General features: G+C 38.2%; 3 protein-coding genes and 1 pseudogene across 11 annotated transcripts in view; 1 reads left to right on the plus strand and 3 right to left on the minus strand.

Moving 5' to 3' along the window:
* SETDB2 (SET domain bifurcated histone lysine methyltransferase 2) overlaps positions 1–2,743 on the minus strand; it is an 82,998-nt gene extending 80,255 nt beyond the window's left edge. For 6 of the 8 annotated variants that reach the window (XM_059902609.1, XM_059902602.1, XM_059902607.1 and 3 more), the window contains exon 1: positions 2,085–2,743. The gene's annotated coding sequence lies outside the window, so the exon portion shown is untranslated. The remainder of the gene's footprint in view (positions 1–2,084) is intronic. The other 2 variants (XM_059902603.1, XM_059902599.1) reach the window with 1 other exon arrangement.
* A 132-nt stretch (positions 2,744–2,875) lies between these two features.
* Positions 2,876–27,258, plus strand: part of CAB39L (calcium binding protein 39 like) — a 95,666-nt gene continuing 71,283 nt past the window's right edge. The window contains exons 1-3 of one of the 2 annotated variants that reach the window (XM_059903006.1): positions 2,876–2,917; positions 16,843–16,918; positions 23,864–24,136. The gene's annotated coding sequence lies outside the window, so the exon portion shown is untranslated. The remainder of the gene's footprint in view (positions 2,918–16,842; positions 16,919–23,863; positions 24,137–27,258) is intronic. The other variant, XM_059903005.1, reaches the window with a different exon arrangement.
* On the minus strand, positions 2,902–19,485 carry LOC132352736 (large ribosomal subunit protein eL37-like; annotated as a pseudogene).
* On the minus strand, positions 23,213–24,052 carry LOC132352737 (protein ILRUN-like). The gene has a single exon (XM_059903420.1). The coding sequence runs from the start codon at positions 24,023–24,025 to the stop codon at positions 23,213–23,215; it is 813 nt and encodes a 270-aa protein (XP_059759403.1). The 5' UTR covers positions 24,026–24,052.

Raw genomic sequence — 27,258 nt, forward strand, 5'->3', positions numbered from 1 at the left:
AATAGAAAAATGGGCAATTTTAAAAAAGAAATGATAGAAACATATATATTATAGGTCAATAAACATATGAATAGATACTGCAGTTTTACTGGTAATCAGAGAATGAAAAAAATTTTTAAATGAGTATAATTTTCATCCATCAGATGGACAAAAAGTACAAAGATAGTATCTCATGTTGATCTAGATTGTAGGGAAATTGAACTGTCATAGACTACTTTGTAGGATGTATAAATTAGAAGTATTTTGGAGGCAAATTTGGCAATACCTATTAAAATTAAAAATGTTCATAACTTAAAACCAAGCAGGGCTTCCCTGGTGGCGCAGTGGTTGAGAGTCTGCCTGCCAATGCAGGGGACACGGGTTCGAGCCCTGGTCTGGGAGGATCCCACATGCCGCGGAGCAGCTGGGCCCGTGAGCCACAATTACTGAGCCTGCGCGTCTGGAGCCTGTGCTCCGCAACAAGAGAGGTCGCAATAGTGAGAGGCCCGCGCACCGCGATGAAGAGTGGCCCCCGCTTGCCACAACTAGAAGAAAGCCCTCGCACAGAAACGAAGACCCAACACAGCCATAAATAAATTAAATAAATAAATAAATAATTAAAAAAAAAAAAAAAACCAAGCAATTCCACTTTTAGGTATATATTCTTGAGAAACAGCACATGTGCTCAGCAAAACAAATACAAGGATATCCCTGGAGCACTGTTTGAAAGGTGAAAAACTGAACAACCTAATGTCCATCAAGAGGAGAATGGTAAATAAAATGCGCTAGATAGTACATATCAAGCAAAATATAATTTAACATGAAAATCGATAAATGAGACAAAGATAAATATTTTACATTAACAGAACAATTCAGTCATACATTGGCACACTATCGAGCAGGTGAATGAAATGAGCTGTAAATAACATAACAAGCTATAAAATGACAACACGTTTACACTGCAAAAACACTGTCAAGTGAATAAAATTACAGAATTATATAGTATGATACCATTTCGATTTTTAAGAATTACAAATGCATATATGCACGTACAGAGAATATGTGAGTGTAAAAAAGGACTTGAAGGCTCTGCATCAGTCTTGAGTGTGGAATGGGGGGAGAAGGGGGTAGGTAATTCAGGGATTGTGCTCTTTATCTGTAAGGTTCTAATTTCATAAAAGGAGAATGTAAAAATGCACTAATTTAAAAATTAAGTATATGACTTTCAAAAAGGGACTGTCCATTTTAAAGCCTTCTGGAGCATACTGCCGAACTGCCTTCCAGGAATGTTCTACCAATTTATACTTCCACCTGTAGCATATAAGCACACTCAGTAATAGCTTCGTTTTAAAGAAAGCTCTCACCAGTGTTGTTCATACCTTCTGAAAATTTAAAAGTAACTGAACTACAAAATTAAAACATGTTTACTGAAGAAAATTTGCAAAATATAGTAAAGCATAGAGAAGAAAATTTAAATCACTCATAATCTCATCATCCAGAGACAACCAGTGTTATTTGAGTGTAACAGGATTTTAAAATTTGCTCATATTTTTTCCCCTTCTTTTTCATTTTGGCAGAAAAATAGTCTGTTTCGCTTCAATTTATGGTTCCTTTTCGTTTTTACAAATAGGCTCTTAGGAAACTGTGACCATTTCCTCTGTTAAGTTTTAATTGTGATGACAGTAATGAACATTTATTGCGTATAAACCATGTGACAGGCAGGCTTCTAAATACTTCACGCGTTCGTATTAATGTGCCTAACAATCATGTGGGATAAATTAGCATGCCCGTTATTCTCACAAGGAAGCTAAAGCTGCCACACTGTTAAGTGGCAGAGAACAACTAAGGAACCAAGCAGCCTGGTTTTTGAGCCCGTTTTTTGATTATTCCAATCTACCGCCTCATTAACACATGCAGAACTCACTGCAGGTTTCCACCTGCCCAAGAGCACAATTACATACTGTTCCTTATTTTATTTAACTAACTGTTGGGGATAATTCCTTATTGGATCGTGGCTAACGAGAGTCAGGAGCTCTTAGGATCTGACCTCAACTCCGTGATCTTGCGTAAATGATTTTACTTATTTAGGGTTTGTGTGGTCTTACCTGTGAAATGGGTCAGTGGTTAAACCATCAAATTCTGCTTCTGGATTTTGGACTGCAGTCCACTCCCCGCAGCCCCTTTTACAGCCTCAGGATCCCCAGCTGCTTAGGAATCACCTCACATGAAGATGTGCATCGGGTGACAAGAGACTGGAATGCGGGTTGAGAACTCACTGCGCCCGCAGTCCCTTCTCCAGCCCGGGACTGCACGTGGGTGAAAGAAGGGAGGTGACAAGGGCTGGGATCCACGCGGCCGAGAGCTCCGCCGCGTTCCCGGGTGCTGGGCCGAAAGAGCCGTTGGGAGGGCCAACCACAGCCGTGCCTCAGTTACACCGGCTCGACTGCGGTTTCCACGCCGCCCGCCAGACCGGAGGGCTGCGCTCGTCCCGCTCCGTTGGCGAGGCTGGGTTCCCCCGCGGGTCGGACTCCTCTCCCACTGCACGCCACCGAGACCTCACGGCCCCAGGTGCCCTCTGGCCGGGAAGTACTTCACCATTTACTAGACCTCACCTCAGCAAAAACAGTCCCGCCTCGCTTCAGCCGGGACGGAGGACCTCTAACGTGCAGGCCTACCTAACGCGAACCCGAAATGGGAGGAGTCGGACACTGACGGTTTCCACCACTTGGCCCGGAGCCCATTGGCTGCACACCCACTGGGTCCACGCCTCAGAACTTCCGCGCGCGTACCGTCGGCAACGCGGCAGCGCCGAAGCGCGCCGTCTCCCGATTGGCTGCCAGAACTCTCGGGTTGTCTCGCGCTCTCTGGCTGGACCAATGGGGATATCCGCAGTCGAGAGGACGGCATCGCTGGAGTGGTGGCTCAGCTGTTTCCTCTGGTAGGTGGTTGGAGCCATCTTGGGTGTGTCTGGGACTGGGCTGCTTGGCGGTTGAAAGCGTACTTAGCAGCGCAAGATGTAGAGGTGTTCTGAGGGAGCAGTGGAGGAGAGGAAGGGCCTGAGGAAACAGACCTGGCGCCTTCTTACTTCCCTGAAAGGGAAAGGTTTTCCTGGTCTGAGTCTCAGCCCTGGCTAGGAAGAGCGATAAATGGTGGCGGTGATGGGGATCGCAGGCTTTGGTTGGTTTGTTATTGTCGGGGCTTGGCGAGGACTCTGATGCCTTAACAGTGATCCCTTGGGTTCCAGGGAACTATTCCAATAATCTTTGTCTCGAAAAGATTCTGACCATCAACCCTCTTTACTGACAAAGGAGGTTGGCTGATGGGCTGCCTGATTCAGAAAGGAACAAGGCTGGTAATGGAAGGGGACGGGGAGATACCTCACGACTGTCCTCAGATTCGAAAGAGACGTCTTCATTTTCTGTCGTTTGCGAGGGAGTGACTGCTAAAGTGTTTGCCCTACTCGGTAGTTAACCTCTGACTAAGGCCCTCCTTTGGTAGAAGTGAGCGTCAGGTTCTGCGTTAGGGCAATTTTATTCATTAGTGTACGGCCAGCATTCCTGCAGTGGTCTTTTTTTAAAAGCAAGAAAGTGGTTGATCTTTGCAGAAACAGTGGAAATGAAGGAAGAATTTTGTCAAATTTTGGTTTTCCTTGTTACAATCTGCTGAAGATATAGGAATCTCCGGGTTTGCCTTGGCATCCTTGGTTGCTTCGTCATGGGTAGGGAGAGGTTTTTGTAAGAAAAAGCATCTTAACTTCTGAGCTCTTTGGGGATGGGAGGAGGGAGACAGGAATTACCTCCTTTTCCTCCTTATTATTTAAAAAAATCGAAGTAGAAAGCACGCATGGTCATTCATTTGAGGGGAAATTTTATCGGATCTGAAAACCTAGCTAAAAGGTTAATATTTTGTGATTAACTTCAGCAGTTTTGACACTCATGAGAAGAAAGAAAAGACACTTATTGCCTTGAGTTTAGTTTTCATTTATCCAAGGTTAACTGGTAACCCAACTCAAAAGTACCATGGCAGGAATACCAAAGAGAACAGCAGTAAAATAATAATTGAAAATTAATTTTCTTTTACAATTTTACTTTTTATTCATGAGTCTTAAAAACTTAAGTTGCAAGAGTTCCAGTATCAGTAATTTAGTGTTGAGTTGATGGCTAAGGTACTACGTACGTAAGAAATGTTGGTGTCTGCGGAGAATTTTGTAACCAATCCTGGGCGGATTTCCAGGGAGGACTGTATAGGCTATCAAAGTAAAGTTGGTGGGAATTCCCTGGCGGTCCGATGGTTAGGACTCTGTGCTTCCATTGCAGGGGGCACGGGTTCAGTCCCTGTTTGGGGAACTAAGATCCCGCAAGCTGTGCAGTGCAGCCAAAAAAATAAAAGTAAGCAATTGGTGGCTAACAAACACCGATAACACAAAGTAGCTGCTCAGTAAATGTTTGCAAAAACTTTTGGATAGCATTCACATATCATAGTTCCTGGCATATATTCAAAAGTGTAATTGTTGATTGAATACATTTAAAACATACAGTAATTGGGAGGTATGGATATATACATTTTTTTAGCCTAGCTGAAACATAATTTTTAAATCTGCTTTCTGGAAAACTTGACCTTCAATTTGTTTGAACTAAATTTATTTGTTGCTTCCACTTTATACATGTGAGTAATAATGAGGACAGGTTCATAAATCTTTTGTGAGGTCTGTTTATGAGATCCTACTATAGGGAAATTTAGATAATGAAAATGAACCCTCAAGTAATAATGCTGTAGTTGCCATTTTTTCTTGAAAGTGTACAATCTCAGTAAATGATACCAAACTTATTAGTGCCTTCGATCTCTTCTGTTGGAGAAAATTTATTGCTTTTCTATTTTCTTTTTGTTTTGAGTTTTATTTATTTTTTTATACAGCAGGTTCTTATTAGTTATCCATTTTATACATTTAGTGTATATATGTCAATCCCAATCTATTTTCTTTTTAACACAACTTAAAGTCAAAATACTACGTTTACATTTACTATATTGCGTAAATATGTTCTCTATGTAAGTAATTTTAAAATAACAAATTAGGTAAGTGTCTTCAGATTTTTCTTTGAAGAATACAGTTCTCTAGATTTCATAATATATAATCTGAAGATCTGTAGAAATTTTTTAAAATATCACTTTTGCATGAACAATGTTAAGTGACTTTAAGTAAAAGTCATTTAACTTAGATTGATATGTTAGAGATTTTTGAAGTACCAGAAATACCTTGCTGGGCTTTGTAAATAATTTTGACCATATAAGTGTCACTTTGGGGGAACATTTTGAGATTTTCAGAAATATTTCTATATTCTTCCTTAATTTGGTGTGTTTCACCATTATTTTTCTGGTATTCAACCAATAAGGTCCATTATGGGAATAAATTAAATGATGTGACTAAAAATAAAAAATGACTTAAAACTATATAAAGATCATCCTACTGCATAGCACAGGAACTATAGTCAATATCCTGAGATAAACCGTAATGGAAAAGAATATAGTAAATGTATATATGTATAACCAAATCACTTTGTAGTACAGTAGAAATTAACACATTGTAAATCAACTATACTTCATTTGTATTTTTAAAAAAGATTTATTATTTATTTATTTTATTTATTTTTGGCTGCATTGGGTCTTAGTTGCGGCACACGGAATCTTCTTTGAGGTATGCGGGATCTTTCCTTGCGGTGCGCAGGCTTCTTTCTAGTTGTGGCACGCAGGCTCCAGGGCACATGGGCTCTGTAGTTTGCGGCACGTGGGCTTAGTTGCCCCACAGCCTATGGGATCTTAGTTCCCTGACCAGGGATTGAACCTGCATCCCCTGCATTGTAAGACGCATTCTTTACCACTGGACCACCAGGGAAGTCCCTATACTTCAATTTAAAAAAAAAGAAAAACAAAACAAAAAACCTATATAAAGATCAAAATGACTACTGCAGTTTGTGGTCAGCTAATCAATGAAATTGATTGGATGCCTGAATCATGAGACTGTCCATTAACTACTGAAAATGATTGTGAGGTAAACACAAGGGACATTCATATTTCACTTAAAGGAGTAAACTTTAAATTATAATATATTTTGTTTTTTTTAAAGGATAGGGGAACTGAAACACTAAAGTTTTGCCTTTACTGTGACTTCTCCCTTTGAAATCTCATTTGTTCCTGCTGTTTAAACCATCATTTTTGTGCAAATGAGCCCTAATTCTAAAGTCAAGTTCTGCTCTCTTTTTTTTTTTTTTTTTTTGGCTGTGCTGGGTCTTCGGTTCGTGCGAGGGCTTTCTCCAGTTGCGGCAAGTGGGGGCCACTCTTCATCGCGGTGCGGGGACCGCTCTTCATCGCGGTGCGCGGGCCTCTCACTATCGCGGCCCCTCCCGTTGCGGGGCACAGGCTCCAGACGCGCAGGCTCAGTAGTTGTGGCTCACGGGCCCAGCTGCTCCGTGGCATGTGGGATCTTCCCAGACCAGGGCTCGAACCCGTGTCCCCTGCATTAGCAGGCAGATTCTCAACCACTGCGCCACCAGGGAAGCCCCAAGTTCTGCTCTCTTAAGCACTTAACACACATTTCTCACAGCCTTTTGGACAATTAGATCTACTCAATTTATATACTACTCTTCCTCTTTCATGTTTCCTATCTTGATTAATGGGTATAAGCATCTTCTGAGTGACTCAGATGTAAAACTTCAAATTCTTACTTCTCCTTTTGCCCAATTGTATAATCTGTAGCTTCAGCCTCCAAAATGGCTTTCTTCATTTTCTGCTCTCACTGCCACTGCCCTAATTAAGGCCTTTCCTTTCTTTTTCTTAACAACATTTTATATGCCATTGTATTATTGACAAAGCCCATACTCCTTAACTTGAAATTTGTATTAGTTAAGATTAAGGTTTGGCTTCTGTGATGGAGAAACTGAAAAATAATTGTTGTCTAAAAAAATATTTTTTTAATAAAATAAAAAGTTTATTTCTTTCCTAGGTAAAAGTATGAGCTGACCAGGTGGCTTTGCTAGAAAAAGTCAGGGGCCCAAGCTCTTTCTAACCTGTTGCTCTGCCATCCTCATACAGCTCCATCTTGTGGACCAAGATGGCTGCTTCACTTCCTGCCATTATATGCCACAGGCTTTTAACTTAAAGGCTAAAATGTATGGGAGTGGGGAGTGGGCAGAATATTTGCAAGTGGTAGTAGGAGTAGTATTTTATTTTCAACCTTGGGTTTTAGAAAGTTATTTTTAATATCTTTACAAAATTTTTTAAAGTAACAATTTCATCATTTCTGTTATGATTTCATGAACTTTTGATGATTCTGTTAGGTTCCTTCAGTTACATTTGGTAGAAGTAAGGTGGGTTGCTTGTGACCCTCAAATACTGTGCTCATGGCCTATCACTTGCAGACCTAGGGACTGGTACTTTCCTTTTCTCTGTGTGTAAAAATGATTTCCATTGTCCCAAATTACTTTCTTCTGAAAGTAATCAACGCCTAGCTCAACTTCCTCTTAAAGTATAAATAGGTTTCATTCAATCACAATCTCTTCTAATCACGCTATACTCAAATTGTGCATTTTATACAATGCTACTTGTTTCTTACAAGCTTGTGAGAAACAAAATAACTCCCTGGAAGGCAAGACTACTTCCTGAGTCTGATGAACACATGTTTGTATGTAGTTGATATTGGATAAATGTTTGTTCATTTGAAGTATATTTCATTTTTCAAATAGAATAAAGAATTGAGTGGGGAGGTCAGAGGTAGGCCTATATTGCTTTACATGTAAAGTGTGGTCTATACTTTTGGCGAGTGTATTCATTTCTTACAAATCAACATATAAAAACATCAGTACCGGGGGCTTCCCTGGTGGCGCAGTGGTTGGGAATCTGCCTGCTAATGCAGGGGACATGGGTTCGAGCCCTGGTCTGGGAAGATCCCACGTGCCGCGGAGCAACTAGGCCCGTGAGCCACAACTACTGAGCCCGTGCGTCTGGAGCCTGTGCTCCACAACAGGAGAGGCCGCGATAGTGAGAGGCTCGCGCACCACGATGAAGAGTGGCCCCCACTTGCCGCAACTGGAGAAAGCCCTCGCACAGAAACGAAGACCCAACACAGCCAAAAATAAATAAATAAATAAATAAAATTTTTAAAATAAACCAAAAAACATCAGTATCTGACAGAAAATGAGCAAAAGACATGGACTCATGGTGACAAAAGTATAAGCCCAAACGGCTTCCATGAAAAGTATTTAACTTGTAATTAAAGAAATAAATACTTAAAGCAATTTGTCGGACTGCATCAGAGACATAAATATGTATACTCTTTGACCCTTTCTAGGAAGCTTCTATGAAAATGGAGATGGAGTCAAAACTTTTTGATCACAATGTAATTTTATACTTGTGAAAAATTGGAAATAAAAATTACCCAATGGTGGAAGAATGGTTTTATAAATTATGGCACACCCATCACGATAGGCTATATTTCAACCTTTTAAAAGGATTATTTGCAAAGGGTATTTAGTGATACAGTCTATTTAATGACATAGAAAAATGATCATTATTTTCTGTTACATGAGAAAAGTATAGAATAGTAATTGAGGAAATGCAGTGAGATTCCACTATACAACCTCTTAGAATGGCAAAAAAACAAAACAAAAAGAAAAAGAAAAGAAATAACACAAGTGCTGGCAAGGATACAAAGCAACAGGACTCAAATCTTGCTGGTGGGAATGCAAATACTATAGCTATTTGGAAGACTTTGACAGTTTCTTATAAAATCCAACATACCTTTATTATATGACCTAGCAATCCCACTCCTAGGTTGAAATTTTCCAGCAAGATATGAGAGCTCCATTAGCTACTCTCTCTTGCCAGCATTTGGAATTATCAGTTTTTTTTTTTTTTTAATTTTAGCCATTATAATGAGATATGAAGTGACATCTTATTATGATTTTAATTTGCATTTCCCCAACAACTGCTGTATGCTTTTCTCATGAAATGAAAACCTGTAGTCTCCCCTCTGCAAGTATTTATAGCAGTTGTATTTATAATCACCAAAAACTGGAAACAACCCAGATATCTCAACTGGGGAATGGATTTTTAAAAACTGAAATATGTCCGTACAATGTGACATAGGAACGAACCTCTTAATCTAGGATAACATATAAATATATTGGAAAAGGGACTATGAGATAATTACATACTAAGTTATCATAAGAAAAAAAACCAAATGAGCCGTGGAGCATTGCATCATATAATGAAAACACACCAGAAAAAAAGTGGCCAAAGAGCAGATGAAAATGGTAATTAAATATTTCAAAATAAAGCAAAGAGAAATTAAGGGAAAGATGAAACCTTTGAAAGAACCACACAAATCAGAAATAAAAGGGGCTCAGAAATGAGGTGAATAAGCTATGTAGAAGGATGTGAAATGAGAGCTGGCAGAACTCCAGAAAGAATTAGAAAAAAGGATATTTTTAATGATGATTAAATTAGAAAGAAAACAAGAGTGAATATACATCATAGAAAGCACAATAAGAGAAATAAAGAGTAGATAGGAGAAAATTGAAGAAAATCAAACAGATGAAGATTTTTGAAAAGGGGCCAAAAGAAAGTGACAAGACAGGGACTTCCCTGATGGTCCAGTGGTTAAGACTCCACACTCCCAATGCAGAGGGCCTGGGTTCGATCTCTGGTCAGGGAGCTAGATCTTGCATGCCTCAACTAAAGATCCCGCATGGCACAACAAAGATCCCATGAAGATCCCATGTGCTGTGACTAAGAGCCTGCGCAGCCAAATAAATAAATAAATATTTTTTTAAAGAAAAGGAAGTGACAAGACAGACAAAGAGAGCAAAAATAAGTGTATTAGGAGTGTATTTGGTTTTGTTAAACCAAAGCGCAGAGGTGATGGTTATGTAACATTAACAAGTATATTGTGAATATACTTAATGCCACTGGATTGTATACTTTAAAATGTTTAAAATGGTACATTTTATGTTGTTTGTTTTGTTGTTTATTATTGTTGTTTATGTTGTTTATTTTACCATGATAAAAAGAATTGTAAACCAACGCAGTGGAACAGAACAACTATTAGAACTATAATTCAGGAAAACTTTAAAGAAAGTTTAAATCTATATACGTTGAAAGGCACACTGTGAATCTGGGGAATTCAACCCAGAACAGTCAGTTAACACAGAAGTATTCTTGTAGAATTGTTGGATTTTAAAAATAAAGAAAAAAAATTCTGCACCCATGGAAAAAAGACCAAGTAAACCTGGAAAGAAAATTAGACTGGATTAGATTTTTTTTATATATAAATTTATTTATTTTTATTTATTTATTATTTTTGGCTGTGTTGGATCTTCGTTGCTGCACGTGGGCTTTCTCTAGTTGCAGTGAGCGGGGGCTACTCTTCGTTGCGGTGCGCGGGCTTCTCATTGTGGTGGCTTCTCTTGTTGCCGGCTCTAGGCGCGCAGGCTTCAGTAGTTGTGGCTCACAGGCTTAGTTGCTCTGCGGCATTTGGGATCTTCGCGGACCAGGGCTCGAACCTGTGTCCCCTGCATTGGCAGGCAGATTCTTAACCACTGCGCCACCAGGGAAGCCCTGGATTAGATTTTTTTAGCAGCAACATTTCATGCCAGATAATAACAAAGCAACATTTTTTAAATATTCAAGGAAATAAATACTCCATATCTGACCAAACTATAGTTCAAGAATTCAGGCCATTAACAAGCATATATGAACATGAAACAACTCAAAGAATAATGTTCCTATAAATCTTTCTTGAAGAATATACTAGAGAACAAATTTCAGGCAACCAGGAAATGACTGGAGAATCTTTGACATGAGGTCAGGTTGTAAGCACTGAGTATATCTTGTGTAGCACTAAGATTGTAAGATAGGAATAATTGTGGTAGAATGGTATGTAAATGTTGTATAATCTGATGATGTAGAAATAACATAGCCCACAGAAAAAGGGAGGGGGGAAGGGGAGTGTAAGTGAAAAGTAGAATAAAGTGGTTGTTTGCCTCATAGGAATTAGCTGTAAGGAAAAGGATAGCACTTGAAGCTGACTGATGGACATAAACATACTATAAATAAGTATGTATACTTAGATGTGTAAGATAAAACGCTAATAAAAGTAATACCAGTGATCAAAACTAGATGGTGGGGGAGAAGAGGAAGTTACTAATTTTGTTACTGCTAATCGCAGGGAACTAACAGTATCTTAAAAAGAGGGGAGGGGAATGAAAAGTATTGTATAAAGATATTACTATAGAGTTAACCCCAATAACAAAAACGTTCCTAAATACTAAAGAAATACCTACCCTAAAAAGAGCAAAGAGAACTATGTAATGATATGCACACATTTTCTATATGTATTTTATTTCTATATGTATTTATTTTCTATATGTACTTATCTGTACACACACACAAAATGAATAGAACATGAATCATTATCACAACACTAAATATATCAGGTGTATTAATAAATGTATATGGGCTCAACTTAATGATTGCTGTATGTAAAAGATACAGTTGTAAAAAGTATGAATAATAAAAGGAGTTCATAAGAAATGAAGAATAATTTTAAAATAACAACAATAGAGGGAAGGGTGAAAATATATCAGGAAATGCAAATTTTTTAAAAAGCAAGGTTCATCATCTTGGTATCAGACAAGCAGAGTTTAGTTCAAAAAGCATTAAGATGAAGGATATTATAAAATATCCCTCATGAAGCTAACGGTTATATTTACAATGAAGATTTTTTAAAATATCTGTTTACCAAATGACACATCAATAGTTTTCATAAAGTAAAAACTACTAGATGTGAAAAGGAATAGAAACCTGCTAATAATAGAAGACTTTAACACACCTCTCTCAAAATGTCAGGTTAAGTGGACCAAGAAAATTAATCATTATTATACATAATCAGTAAGGTAGATCTTACAGATTTGTATCAAAGTCTGAATCCATTAATAGAGAATATGTCTTCTCAAATGCACATAGGACAGTTATAAAAATCTATTATGTATTAGACCACAAAGAATATATCAGTTCCAAAATATAAAAAGTCAAAATTTTGACCACATGTAATAAGACTAGAAAATAATTTAAAAATTAAAAAATTAAACCTGGGTCAAGGTTTCTGTAGGATGGTGGCAACTGTCTAAATCCAAGTCTCTCCATACATCCTTTTAAAAAACAATACAGGGCTTCCCCGGTGGCGCAGTGGTTAAGAATCCACCTACCAATGCAGGGGACACGGGTTCGAGCCCTGGTCCAGAAAGATCCCACATGCCGAGGAGCAACTAAGCCCATGTGCCACAACTACTGAGCCTGCGCTCTAGAGCCCATGAGCCACAACTACTGAAGCCCGCATGCCTAGAGCCCATGCTCCACAACAAGAGAAGCCACCGCAGTGAGAAGCCCGCGCACCGCAACGAAGAGTAGACCCCACTTGCTGCAACTAGAGAAAGCCCACGCAGCAACAAAGACCCAATGCAGCCAAAAATAAATAAATAAATAAATTTATTTTAAAAAAAAAACCATACAGATCTGTAAGGAGAGCAAAGTAAATCACCACCACCCTTGCCTAACTAAAGTAATTTCAAATTATGATTATGTAGGCAGATAAACTGAAATGCAGCAGACTCAGCTCTGGACCCCATGCTGAGGTGACAAGTGAGGTTGAGACTTCAGAACAGAGAAAAAGGAAGCAGGAACTGGCGTCAGTAGAATGCAAGTAAAATAACTCCAAAAAGAGAAAACCCCACCCTAAGGAGGGAAATACTAAGGTTTGAGACTCCTTAGACAAAAGGGACTTGAAAGTACACGGGATCAAAGAGGCCATCTCAGAAAGATATTGCTTCTGGGAACAGAATGACTTGGAAGGGTCACCATTTACCTGGAGGCTTGGTGGTAAAGAGAACGAAGAGGTAGTAGAAATTAAGGATCTTGGTGAAACAGAGTAGAAGATAGATGAACCCTTTTTCACCCAAAAAGGAGTCACTGGTTTTTAAAAGTCTGTACTTTATTAAACCAACAGAAGGTGCTATTGAACTAAAAAAATCCAGTATTTCTTACAAATCCCTCACTCCTGTCTATGTACCGTTGTTAATTAGTTTAGGAAAATTGAAACCCTTCAAAATGAACAGAAAATGGCAGGCAACACCCATATAAGGTTACTATAAGTAGAAAAATAAAATGAGAATCAAAATATTTCAGCTGATGAAAAGTCTCCCCCACAGCTTACTCAACTAAAGAGCTAAAGAAAACTACCTGAATTAAATACTCCTACCTGAATGAAATACCCTTAAACGAGCATTCGCAGAGATAAAGTCTCAAATTCAGAACCCCAAGACAAAAAAAGAAGGGAAGAAATGGAAGGTGAATTTACTGAACTCAGGAAACGAAATGAAGACAAAAAATAATCATCTTTTAAAATGAAGCTAAAGTCCAAGATACCTAACGGAAACAATATAAGGGGCATTGAGAAAAAATATGAAGACAGCCAAAAGAATGAAAATTAAATGAAGAAAGGTAAAAAGTCAGAGAGAAAATGATTTATATAGATGATATGTAAAATTAGAGTTCCTAAGAAGAAAAAAACAGTAGCTGAGGTAATATTTAAACTTAAATCCACAAAAACATTCTGGAAGTAACAGAAGATTTAAATCTACGTATTGAAAATGCTCCTTGTGTACTGGGAAAATTGATCCCAAGTAGTCAACACTAAGTCATGTCCTAATAAAACTATTGGACTTTGGGGCTTCCCTGGTGGTGCAGTGGTTGAGAATCTGCCTGCCAATGCAGGGGACACGGGTTCGAGCCCTGGTCTGGGAAGATCCCACGTGCCGCGGAGCAACTAGGCCCGTGAGCCACAACTACTGAGCCTGCGCGTCTGGAGCCTGTGCTCCGCAACAAGAGAGGCCGCGATAATGAGAGGCCCGCGCACCGCAATGAAGAGTGGCCCCCGTTCGCCGCAACTGGAGAAAGCCCTCGCACAGAAACGAAGACCCAACACAGCCAAAAATAAAAAATAAATAAATAAATAAAAAATTTAAAAAAAAGGAATTCCTTTAAAAAAAAAAAAAAGTAAAATAAATATCCATTAAAAAAAAAAAAACAAAAAAAAAAAACTATTGGACTTTGAATATAATGAAAAGTACCTCTGGGCTTCCAGACAGAAAGAAGAGGTTAGCAACAAACTTCTCAATAGCAACATACAAAGCAAAATAGGCATGGAACAAATTTAAAGTCTATGAAATTGTAAGCCAAGGATTTTATAACTATGACTCAATCTCAGAAGAAAATTAAAACTATGATAAATTCCACTATATTAAAAAAATATTTACATGGTGAAAAATGCCATGAACAAAGTCAAACGACAAGTGACAAACTGGGAAGAAATATTTGAATTTACAGCACAAAGACCTCATTTCCTTAATGAAAATAACCTCCAAAAATCAAGGCAAATTACCATCAACCTGGTAGAAAAACAGGCCAAAGATATGAAAATAGATTTCATGGAAAAAAATGCAGATGACAAAACATATAAAAGATGTTCAACTTCAGTCATACAAAGAGAAATACAAGTGAAAGCTATTCTAAAAACCACAACTACACTAAAGCCTTTCTCACCAAAATCTATAGTTATATAAAATGTTCTATGGACTGTGGGGAAACAGGCACTTTGATGCATTTCTGCTGGGGATACAAAAGCACAAAGCCCAGGAGGGAATTTAGTAGTATCTGGCAGAATCACATATGCGTGTGTCTTTTGACCCAGACATCTAACTTAGGAATCTGTTCTAAGGACACACTGGCATAAAATATAAACTGGCATTTGTAACAATTTAGTCACAACAGAATTACTTGTATTAGTGAAAGATTGGAAATAACCAAAATGCCCATTAATAGGGAACTGATTAAAGTACATGCAGCAATGGAATAATCTCCAGGTTGATGGTGTCCCTTCCAAGTCACCCTTTTCACCAGAAGGCATAAAGAGAATGTAGAAAGTCTCCATGTACCAATATCAGGTGATCTGCAGAATATATTACAAAGTGGAAAAAACAAAGGCACAGAAGAGTATATAGAGTAATCTATTAAATATGTAGAAGGAAGGAATGGGAAAGGTGCCAATGATAGAGAGATTTCTCTAATTATAACTTGTTTACATGGTTTCAATCTTAGAATCATGTATGTTTACATATTCAAAAATTAAATTAAGTAGAAAGGTAGAAAGAGAAGAAAAATCTACAAAGGAAATAAATTTACATAACTGTATAGAAGTTTGGTGACATAGCCACACAAGAAAAGGAACAATTTTAGTGACTTTAGAATATAGATTTTGGACTGTACATTGGCCCTCTGTATCTTCAGATTCTCCATCTGCAGAGTCAACCAACCGCGGATCGAGAATATTCAGGGAAAAAAATTCCAGAAAGTTCCAAAAAGCAGAACTTGAATTTACCCCATACTGGCAACTATTTACATATCATGTACATTGTATTAGGTATTATAAGTAATCTAGAAATGATTTAAAGTATATGTGCAATGTGCATAGGATATATGCAAACCCTATGCCATTTTATATAAGGAACTTAAGCATCCGTGGATTTTGGTATCCATGGGGGGATGGAGCTGGAACCAATCCCCCATGGATACCAAGGGATAACTGTACCTTCTTAGCGGGGTATATTCAGTAGTATAATTGTTGTATTGCTATTTTTAAAGTATTTTATGTCTATTGTTGGGTAAAATAAGTGTTGCAAAATGTTAATTGTTGAACAAAACCACAGTAGTTTATCAGGGCTATGACTTAGAAAATTTATTCTGGAAAGTCCTTTGATAGATTGAGCGAAGTGGAAATGAAGTACAAAATTACACAGAAGGACAGCTAAGATAACAGAGTACAGGTTACGTAGCAGGCTTTGTGCTGGGCACTATATATATGCTATATAATTTGGCTCTTGCAGCTACCCGTTGAGACTTGTGATATTATTTTCCTAAGAGGGATGTTGAGATTTAAACCCAGATCTATGTGATTCCAAAGCCTGTGTTTTTTCTACTACATTATTGCAGGATATACATCAAATATTGAGAAGAAAGAACATCCAGAGCTAAATGTTCTGTTTAAACCAGTAGTTGCTGCTCAGAAAATAAATAAAGATGCAGATCCAAAGTCAGTGGTTTATACGTTCTTCATGCAAGAGCATTGTATTAAAGGAGAGAGTGTAAGTTTTCTCTTATTTCTAATGGGAAAATGCAAGCATACACACATGCACACATCAACGCCCTCATACTGATGTTGGAGATAAAAATTTTATAAAAGTTGCCATTGATGACTGAAATTTGTGACAGATGTGAACTAAAACTATGGCAAAGCAGAAAAGAAAAAATCTAGCAGGCATGGGTTTTCATGATGCTGTTAAAAGCAAAAAACCTTTCAAAGCTTCCCTTCGTGACACTTCAAAGCTCTTCTAAGCTTTGCACAACCTTTTTGTATTGGCCTTTAAGATACTAGTTTAGATAAGGTGGTTTCCTCCTGTGGAAGGTTAGGGCTGATAGAGATTTCAGTGGTGCTAGAGTTCCCCTCATCAAAGCCACCCCTTCACATTTCTACTGGTTTTCCCTAATGATGAAATATTTTTATTTGGTTCAGTACTACTTTTTAAAAAGTCTACCACTTGAAGTAATTGGGGTAGGGAGATATTCCTATTTTAATTTGATTCATTTTTATATGATTATGATGGAAATTCAATTTATAATTCTATGTACATGATAATAAGAAAAACGTTGAAATTTCTATAAAGATTTTTTAAATTAATTTTATGCTTTTCTTTTTGTCAGAAGCTGTGTTGATCAGTGACTTTGGTGAAGGCTGAGAAAGTTGAAGAAAATTTGCAGATGATACACAACTTCTAAGGTAAGCTAATATAATGATGCAGGCAAAATTTTAAGTACCCTTGACAAACTTATAGACTACAGTTAACACACTAAAATAAAATTCACAGGAGTAATTATAATATCCTGATTTAAATTTTACGAAGCAATCGTAGAAGTATTAAATAGACTTCCATTTCTGGCAGTATGATAGACAAGACATCCACCAAATATGTAAAATACTAGATTCAGTATTTTAAAAATCCTTTAAAATGAATGGATGAACCTATAAGAAAATAAGGGAAACTTTCTGGGGCTAGAAACCAAGCAAGTATATTCTGTGAGGTAAACGAGTGCTGAAATCACTGAATACTTTGGGGGCATCCATCACTTTCTGTTGGCATAGAAACTTGTGCATGGAGAAGAATGGAGACTGAGGAAAATTCCCTGCGTTCTGCAAAATGAAGGGGGCCTATCAGAGACCATCCTGGAGAGGCATACAGCTCTGGGTGGAGTTAAAATCCCCCTGAATAATTCCTGGTTACCTGCTTACATTCACTTGGATTTGAGGCCTTATTTTACACTATTTTCATGGTCCTTAAACTCTACAAATGGAGAGTTTTAATTTAAAATAGACTTGGGTCCAAAAGAAAATAGACTTGGGTCTGTAACACTCTTCAGTACCTGCCAGAAACAATCACAAATCCTCCATGGAAGGAATTATCAACCTAGTTATCAAATAATCATAGTTAAAATTCTAACAAATAAACTCAATTTTTAAAAAAAAATCACAAAACATAACAAGGGGAAAAAATCAAAACACTATGAGCAAGAGTCAGCAGAAATCACAACTGAAACAGATCTACAGATATTTCAGCTATTAGAAATATCCAATACATAAGATAAATATATTTAATAAATAAAAGAGGGATTCTAACCAAATGTAAAGTAGATAGCTAGTGGGAAGCAGCCGCATAGCACAGGGAGATCAGCTCGGTGCTTTGTGACCACCTAGAGGGGTGGGATAGGGAGGGTGGGAGGGAGACGCAAGAGGGAGGGGATATGGGGATATATGTGTATGTATAGCTGATTCACTTTGTTATACAGCCGAAACTAACACACCATTGTAAGCAATTATACTCCAATAAAGATGTTTAAAAAAAGAGGGATTCTAAAACATAAATAAAGAGTAATAGACTATAAAAATGACAAGGCACATTAAAATAAGAATGAATTAGAATATCAGAAATGAAAAATCTCATAATAGAACTTAAAAATTTAATAATATGTTAAACCAGCATATAAGGCACAGTTAAAAAGAGTAAGAAACTATAGTTGACCCTTGAACAACACAGTTTTGAACTGCATGGGTCCACTTATGTGTGAATTTTTTTCAGTAAATACGTACTTCAGTACTACATGATCTGCAATTGGTTGAATCCACAGATGTGGTTACCGCAGTTATGGAAAGCTGATTGTAAAGTTAAACATAGATTTTTGACTGTTGGTGGTTGGTACCCCTAAACCTCAAGTTGTTCAAGGGTCAACTGTGCATGGAAGGCCATACATAGAGAAAAAAGATATAGGAAAAATAAAAGAGATGGCGAGATGATTTAATCAGACTAGCAGGATACAATTTATGAAGAAAGTTAGTACTAAAGTAGAACACTTCAGAGTAAGCCTAAGATGAGCTTCTCTAGAGAGAAAGCATCATCCCCTTTGTAGGGACAGGAAAAAAAAAAACAAAACCAGAACTAATTTGTTTTTAATGGGTTCCTCAACTCATCACTTAAAAGTCAGCACTTCCTCTTTGTCTTACTTTTTTATTCAAGACAAAGAATATAGTAGAACAGTAATGTGATTCATAATTTGAAAAAATCAATTGGAGATTTATTCACAAATATTTGCTGAGGATAAAGCAGTGAACAAAACACAGAAGTTCCCTTCCTTCACATTAGCTTATGTTCTAGTGTCATTAAAGTTGTCAGTTAGGAAGTAAAAATCAGGACAACAGCAAACTTATTCCTTTCCTTTTCACTCATAACTTTCCTCAGCATGGGGTTATAATGGAAACTCAGGAGTATGCAGAGTTCACCATAGTCATAGAATACAACAGTGTAGAGTGTATACATTATATATATCAGAGCCTACATTTTAAAAAATGCCTATTTCTTGTGTCAAAAAAATAAAAAATGCCGTTTATAGAGAAACGTAGCTGCTGCTTTTAAAAAAAGAAAATTTTTTTCCACTTACGAATGCTATGGTTGAAAACTTGATTTTTTTCTTAACATTTGTTGAGTGACTAATTATTGAAACCCTTAAGCATGAACTGGATGCTACAACAGCTGCTCTTTTGGGATTAGGTGATGTTCTTCAGGGAATTCATGCCTGAATCTACTGTATACAATTTTTAGGTGCTTTATTCAACCAGTGCCAGTGGCATTTCATCTTTTAACCTTGGCACTCCAGTTATACTTTCTCTTGCACTTGGGAGGGTAGCCACATTTGCCACAGATGGACTTATGTCGATGGTAGGCCTTAGAGCCACAACAACAGCACAGCATGTGTCTTATTGCTATGCTTTGCAAGTGATGACATTCCCTTCCTCATCTCGCTTCTGATCATTACAGAAAAGAATAAAAGAAGAAAAAGTAATCAATCCTAACACCCAAAGAAAATTACTTCTAAAATTTCATTGTACTTCCTTCTAATTTTATCTATGTAAAATTATATGTGTGTATGGACACACAAATGGTTGTGTGTATATATATAATTTAAAAGTGAATTTGAGGGACTTCCCTGGTGGTCCAGTGGGTAGGACTCCACCCTCCCAATGCAGGGGACACGGGTTCGAGCCCTGGTCCAGGAAGATCCCACATGCCATGGAGCAACTAAGCCCGTGTGCCACAACTACTGAGGCTGCTCTCTAGAGCCCATGTGCCACAACTACTGAACCCACGTGCCACAGCTACTGAAGCCCACACGCCTAAAGCCCGTGCTCTGCAACAAGAGAAGCCACCGCAATGAGAATCCTGCACACCGCCAGAAGAGTAGCCCCCACTCGCCACAACTAGAGAAAGCCCGTGTGCAGCAATGAAGACCCAATGCAGCCAAAAAAATAAATTAATTAAAAAAAAAAGAACCAGCACAGCCAAAATAAATTAAAAAAACAAAAAACAAAAAAAACTGAGGGGCTAATCAGCTGTGTCAAATGAGTGAGTCAAAGGGATGGATAGTGTTTCAAAGAAACACTAATAAACTGCTCACATTTAAAAAAATAAATAAAATAAAAGTGAATTTGAAATATTCATATTTATTCTATTTTTTGATTTTTATTTAACATATTATTTTTCTTATATGAATATATGACACTTTAAAATATTATTTTGACACCTCTATTAAATTCTATTATAAGATGATAGCATAGCATAATTTATTCAGCCTTTTCTTTTTGTAAACATTCCAGGCTTTCCTATTATAAATAACATTACGATAACATCGTTGACTATCTGGCCATATCTCTGATTATTTTCTCAGGATAGCTTTCTGTTAGTAGAAATAGTATGTTAAAGAGCATGAATATTTTGATAAATTGTTTTCTAGATATATTCTTAGTGATTTTATTCTACACAGCAGCATATGAGATTTTGTCTCACCACATTCTTGCCAATGGTAGTTTATGTTTTAAAAAATCTTTCTTCTATTTCTTAGGAAGATTGGTTCTGCTTCTTATAACAGTTATGCTTTTTTTACTAAGGTGAAAACTTTTCATCTGTATTTTTGATTTTGTATTGAGATGGAGAAATCGTTGGTCTTTTAGTAGTTGGCACGAGAATTTTTGTTTTTGCAGAAAATGCTGAATTTGTTTGGAAGAAATGCCTTGATAATTCATTTGTGATGAATATTGAGTCTACAAGGGGCTTGTTCAAGTATGAGAAGATGATTGTTAAATTGCCTTTTAATGAGGTGTGTTGTGTCCATTGGAAGGGCCTGTTTTGTTAAGGTTCAGGATGAGTTACATACACAGATTTGGAAGTAGAAGCTGGGACAGAAATAATGGGAAGAAAAAAGTGAAAGGTACAGGGAAAATCTGGCAGGAGGGGAATGGGAACCCTCGAGAGATGTTAGATGAGACTTTCCAAGTGAAATGCTGTATATTGTGTAATGTGACTCTCACTGTGACCCCACAAATAAAAACGTATGGAAATTAGGAAATCCTTGGTGTACCTGGATTTCTTGCAGAAGCCAGTGAAGGGGCTGAATGCTAATGTTGGTTGATATGGGACTAAAGCATTTGGCCAAGTGTTTAGGGAGCAGCTACCCTTTGGGTTACTTCTTCCCTCTAGGGGATATCTCTGTGTCTCACTGTTCTCTTCACTCTTTCCTTTACCACTGACTTCTTTTCCCACTAGGATCTTTTAGTTTTACCTCTCCCCAGGCTTCTTCCTCTGACAGTAAATATATGTGCCTAAGCAACAAACAACCCTCCCTGCCCGCCACTCCATCTCAGAAACTTTTTCCTGTATGCTTCTGTCTTAACCATGATTTTCTTTTCTCCCTTTTTCCTAGTTCTCTTTCTTTCCCCTCTCCTACTGTTTCCCCTTTCTTTTTTCATGCCAGTCTTCAAGATTTTCCTAAAACATTTTCCCTTGCCGGGAGTATCTTCCCCCCTTTTCTTTCTCACTATCCAGATCCTAGTACTTTTCCAAAGTGCATCTAAATTCCCATTTCTTCCATTAGTTCTTTACCTTTTCTCTCCTCACTAGGTAATCTCTATATTGTACCTTATAATACTTGGTCCCTTGATTATTTTTTCTTCCCTTTACATTTTCTCCAGTCTTTATATTCTGCTGTAATTGTTTCATATATGTAACTAAGTTTTTTTCCCCAAAAGCTCCCTGAAGGCAAGTCCTTTGTGAAAGACTTATTTTTAATTCCTTAGACAACGCCGTACTACAGTAGGCTTGTAGAAACACCAATAAAGAGTTGTTACATGTAATTGAGTGATAGTGGAGAATTAGGCTATAATGTGTAGTTAATTTGAAAATCAGTTATATGTGAAAATCTTCAGAATTATTGATAACACTGCATGGAAAACAATGACAACTTTTGCATATGATTACCAGTGATGAAAGGCCAAAATCTTTAAAGTAAAAAAAAGTTTATTACTATTAGATGACCACATTACAGCTTCTTTCAAAGGGGAACTGGCATCATAATTTTTAATCCTAATTTATACTTGTATTATCAGTGAATAAGTTAAAAATAGATTATAAGATAGAAGGGGCAGGGGAGCAGCAGCTACTGTAATATCTACATGTAGAGAAGTGGTTAACAAAATTGGTACATCAATATTAAGGAACACTGTGCAGCTCTTTAAAAAGAATGAAGTTGATCTATCAAATCTGGCATGTAAAGAAATCCAGGATCTACTATTAAGAAACACAAATAACTTACAAAACAGTATGTGTGGTATGATCCCATGTTTTAAAAGTTGTGTGTGTACTCGAACAACACGTATGTCTGTCTGTGTTTGCCTGGAAACAAATGTCAGGAAGAATAAAACTAAACTATTATTAGTAGTTAACCTTGGGGAGTGTAATTAGAGAAGAGGAAGGGAGGGGATTTTCAAACAATAGAGAAGCATATAAAATAAAAAGTTAGTTTGTTTTTTTTTTACAGTGAGCATTTATTTTGAAATCAAAAGGCTAGAAGATATATTTTTAAAGAATTAATGTAGCAAGAAAAGTACACTAGTTCGTATTTTATTTGTAAAACGAGATACCATTCTGTGTTTGCATTTATTAAAGGTATTTTTCTGTGGTCAGTAGTTATTAATAGATTATAATCATTTCTCCTATTCTAGATCATGTTTTATAAGTCTTCAGAGTTATGGTAAAATGTGTTTTATAAAGACAATGAAATCCAACTATAGTTACTGAACTAATTCCATAAAGATTTTTCCATTCAGTGAATATGTTTTATTATAATTCTATGTGTTGTTTGCTATCAATGTCTTTGTTTGAATCTGAAAATTAAATATCTTGTCAAAAAGTACTTTCCATTATCAACAATCTTCAAAATGTAGAAAGAGATACTTTGAGACTAGTTTCCCATGACATTTTATTTTATTATTATTTTTTTGTGAATGAAAACATATTATTTAAAGTCCTACAAGGAGATGAAGGATGTTGGTTGAGTTGACTTCCCTTTCATTAAAGACTTCAGAAAAGGCTATTCGCTATTTGAAATTCTAGCCCCCAAGATCTCATGTAATAGCAAGTGTGCTAGAATCCAGGTGAGATGCTGGCAGACAGAGCTCTCTCATGGCCATCTCCTAGGGTAGAGGAGATTCCTTACTGTAAGTCACTACTGATGAGAGTCTATTCTCATCTTGCTCGGTTTGGTTAGGAGCGGAAGACCATGTGTTTTTGCTGATCAAGTCGAACCTGGAACCCCCAGGGTCTTTTAAGTTGTTTTCATCTGATTGTTGGTTCTTTTGGGGAGAGGCAAACGGGTTGAAGTTTCCTTCTACCTTGCGATGTGGCTGTGTGTTGAACTCCGTTTCAAAAGATGACAGCTGCTGCGTTACTCCTAAAAGTCCACCCACCTCCACACTGAGAATGACCCAGATGACATCTCCATAGTAGAGTCCTGTAGCAGTGCACATCTGCCACTGTCCCTGATACATTCCGGCTCTGCTGGGGCTGCACATCTGGACGCTGACCTCTGCAATCTCTTGGGGCTCTAGCGATCTCACCATTACCATGTTCACATGTCCAAATTGGTCTCCCGTGACATATTTAAGACAAACCCCCGGAGGCCAGGCGTCTGCCCCAGAATTTTGGATCCGCCATGTTTTTATAAATTGAGTATCAGGAGGTATCGACTCCCCTTCTCCTATGGTGACATCTTCAACAAAGGACATAGAGGGCACACTGATGTTTGGGCTCTCAAAGTCATAATAGGCGCCAATTGCTGCTTCTAGGTTCCAGTTGGTCATGTCCAGGAAGAGGGCGCAGACGGCCGGGTTGAGCTGGAAGCCGAGCAACCGCTGGAACTCGGAGATGAGCACGTCCTTGTCGGTGGTGCCCAGGCAGCTGAACTTCTGCATCAGCTCGGCGTCCAGGTTCACGTCCATGCCCTCCATGGCTGGGGCCGGACACTCGCTTCCCTGCCTCCTAGCAACTGAGCCGCCGCCGGGCCCAGGGACCGGGAGGGGGCCCGCTGCTAGCTGGCGCCGCGACCCCGCTCCTCGGAGGTAGGCCCCGGGCCTCTCACCGCCTCATAGGGGTACTCACTCAGCCGCTCACTCAGTCTCGCGCCCCACCCCGCGCCCCCCCAGTGCCGCCGCCAACGCCTCCTCTCGCTTCTCCCTCCCAGAACATTTTAAACTGAATAATTTGTAACTCAAGGTCTTCTGTCCCTTTATTCAGCCTAATTCTCTCTTTGTCCTTTCTGTGTTCTTTTTAGATCCTGTTTTCCTTCTTGGTTCTGGAGCACCAGCTTACAAATTGTACTTTTAAAGAGTTATAACAGAAGTAATATGATTTTCCAACATAAAATTTTTTGTATAGCTCTGATTTCAGTAATTTGTAGCAAAGTGAAAGTTTGTAAAAACTCAGAAAATTGGAAGATGACGTACTTTATAAAAAGAGAGCGAACATGTGTCAGTTCTTGATAGGATGAGAGTTGTTCTTTCATTAAAAGCTATGTTGTGTTCTTAACTGGTTCAAGGAAGAACTTTTCATGCAAGTATCAACTGTGGGAAAAAACGGAAAATAGATCCAGCAAAGAAGGGCAGGGAAATAAGAGAGTCATTACCATGTGACTATGTTTATAGCACTAAGCCCATTTTTGTTGGTTATAATGCTATTGTATTGATATATTGTATCTGAGGATTCCATGACTTCTTTCTTACCTCATTGTTTGTTATTCCTTGAATTGGGAAGCTGGAGGAATACCATAGCATGTATTTCACCTGGTTATTTATTTATTTTTTTTTCACCTGGTTATTTTTTGTGGTGCAATTGTAAGTGGAATTGTAACTATCGAGCTTAGAATTTGATGTATGCAAGTTATAGCCTTTAGCTTTTCTTCTTACTACATTTATATGATATTTTAAAATTATTATTTATTTATCTATTTTGGCACCCCTTCATTTCTTTTTTTTTAAATTAACTTATTATTTATTTATTTATTATTGTCTGTGTTGGGTCTTCATTGCTGTGCGGGCTTTCTCTAGTTGCAGCAAGCGGGGGCTACTCTTCGTTGTGGTGCCCGGGCTTCTCATTGTGGTGGCTTCTCTTGTTGTGATTGCGGAACACAGGCTCTAGGTGCTCGGGCTTCAGTAATTGTGGCTTACAGGCTCTAGAGCGCAGGCTCAGTAGTTGTGGTGCACGGGCTTAGTTGCTCAGCAGCATGTGGGATCTTCCCGACCAGGGATTGAACCCATGTCCCCTGCATTGGCAGGCGGATTCTTTTTTTTTTCCTTTTCATTTATTTTGTTTTTGGCTGTGTTGAGTCTTCGTTGCTGCGCTCAGGCTTTCTCTAGTTGCGGCGAGTAGGGGCTACTCTTCATTGTGGTGTGCAGGCTTCTCACTGCAGTGGCTTCTCTTGTTGCAGAACACGGGCTCTAGGTGCGCGGGCTTCAGTAGTTGTGGCTCTTGGGCTCTAGAGCGCAGGCTCAGTAGCTGTGGCACACGGGCTTAGTTGTTCCGCGACATGTGGGATCTTCCCAACCAGGGATTGAACCTGTGTCCCCTGCATTGGCAGGCGGATTCTTAACCACTGCGCCACTAGGGAAGTCCCGACAGGCAGATTCTTAACCGCTGTGCCACCAGGGAAGTCCCTACATGATTTTTGATAACATCAATTTTCACTCTGCTCAAATGCACATTCTATTACTCCACTCTCATTCTCTTCAGATGATCTTGAGTCCTTCTTTTCTGAGAAAATGGAAGCAATCATGTGCTTTCTAACTTCATTTCTCTTTACCTGGACAGTTTTTTTTACTCACACTTTCTCTTCCTTTTTCATTTTAGAAAGATATCTATCATTCTTCTTGGGGGTTAAACTTTCCACTTATGTTCTTGATCCCATCTTCCGTTGTGGGCTTAAGACTCTTGCCTCACTAATTATCCTCTTGCATCTTTCTGATATCTGTTCCACCCAATCTACTGAGAGTTCAAAGTTAAAAAAAAAAAAAAAAGCAAGCAAGCAACAAAAATCCCTTTCATTAGTCCTTCAGGCTCTCCTTCTGTTCCTTATCAAACACTTGGAAACATTAATATATGCTCATGCCTCCATTACCTCATCCCTAACCTCTTACAATCCTAATTTTGCCCCGGACTATTTGTTGTGTGTCAGGTACTACTAAGACTCCAACCTCTCATCCAGTGTTCAAGGCAAGTCAGTTGAGCCATGCTACCTGGATCAGAACGAATATTACCAATTTCCCAGAAGGACTGGCTTGGAGTCCTCTGCCTGCTTTATGCTTTGCTATAGTACGGTATGCTCTGGTGATCCCAGCCTGGCTTTGGCCTCTCTATCAGCCTATGTCTTTAGGATTTTAGGGGAATATGAATTCTTAAAGGTCCCTTTCCTTGTCCTAAGTGGTTCTCTGAATATCCCTATTTCCCCTGATACCTTTGGTTTGTAAGAATTGAAAGAGGGCCTTAGAAATTAGATTACAGGTTTAGGCAGGATGCTCATCACCGCTCTACAGTATTCCGTATTGTTGCACACTTCATATTCTTGATGCTGTCTCTTTTGTTCATAGTGATAGTATACTTTTCTGGTTCTCCTGTCCTTCTCTAACTACTGTTTCTTTAGTCAGTTTTTTCTATCACAATTTATAGCCGTTCCTTAAAGGTTTGTCCTTGGCTTTCTTTTTGGTCTCTCATATTGCACTGGCAGAATGAGTGACCCCCAATATATCTCTGGCTCTGTTTTCTCTCCAAGTTCTATTCTGTGTGTTCAACTGCCTTTGTAGGCATCTATATCCAGAAGTCTTGCTGGCACCTCAAACTTGTTACATATCAAGCAACTGGTTATTTTGCAAAAATTTGTTTTTCCTTCGTTGGTCCTTATTTATTTTGAAGATATTACCCATCTACTCTTTCACACAGGCATGGAAACTCATCATATTGTCTCTTCTCTCAATTACCATCTACATTTATTCAGTTGCCAAACCTATTGTCTCTGATACTCATGTAGTCCTTTCATTCCCACTGCCTAGTTACTTTCATTGCCATCCTAGACTAGTGCAATTGCCTTTAATTTCATCTCCCCCTGTTTCTCTGCCTTCTTGATTCTTCTTATACACTGCCACATTCATATCCATGAAAAAGAGTTTGATTACATCATGGCTCCCTTTTGCCC

Source organism: Balaenoptera ricei, chromosome 18 (assembly GCF_028023285.1).
Source record: "Balaenoptera ricei isolate mBalRic1 chromosome 18, mBalRic1.hap2, whole genome shotgun sequence".
Taxonomy (NCBI): Eukaryota; Metazoa; Chordata; class Mammalia; order Artiodactyla; family Balaenopteridae; genus Balaenoptera; species Balaenoptera ricei.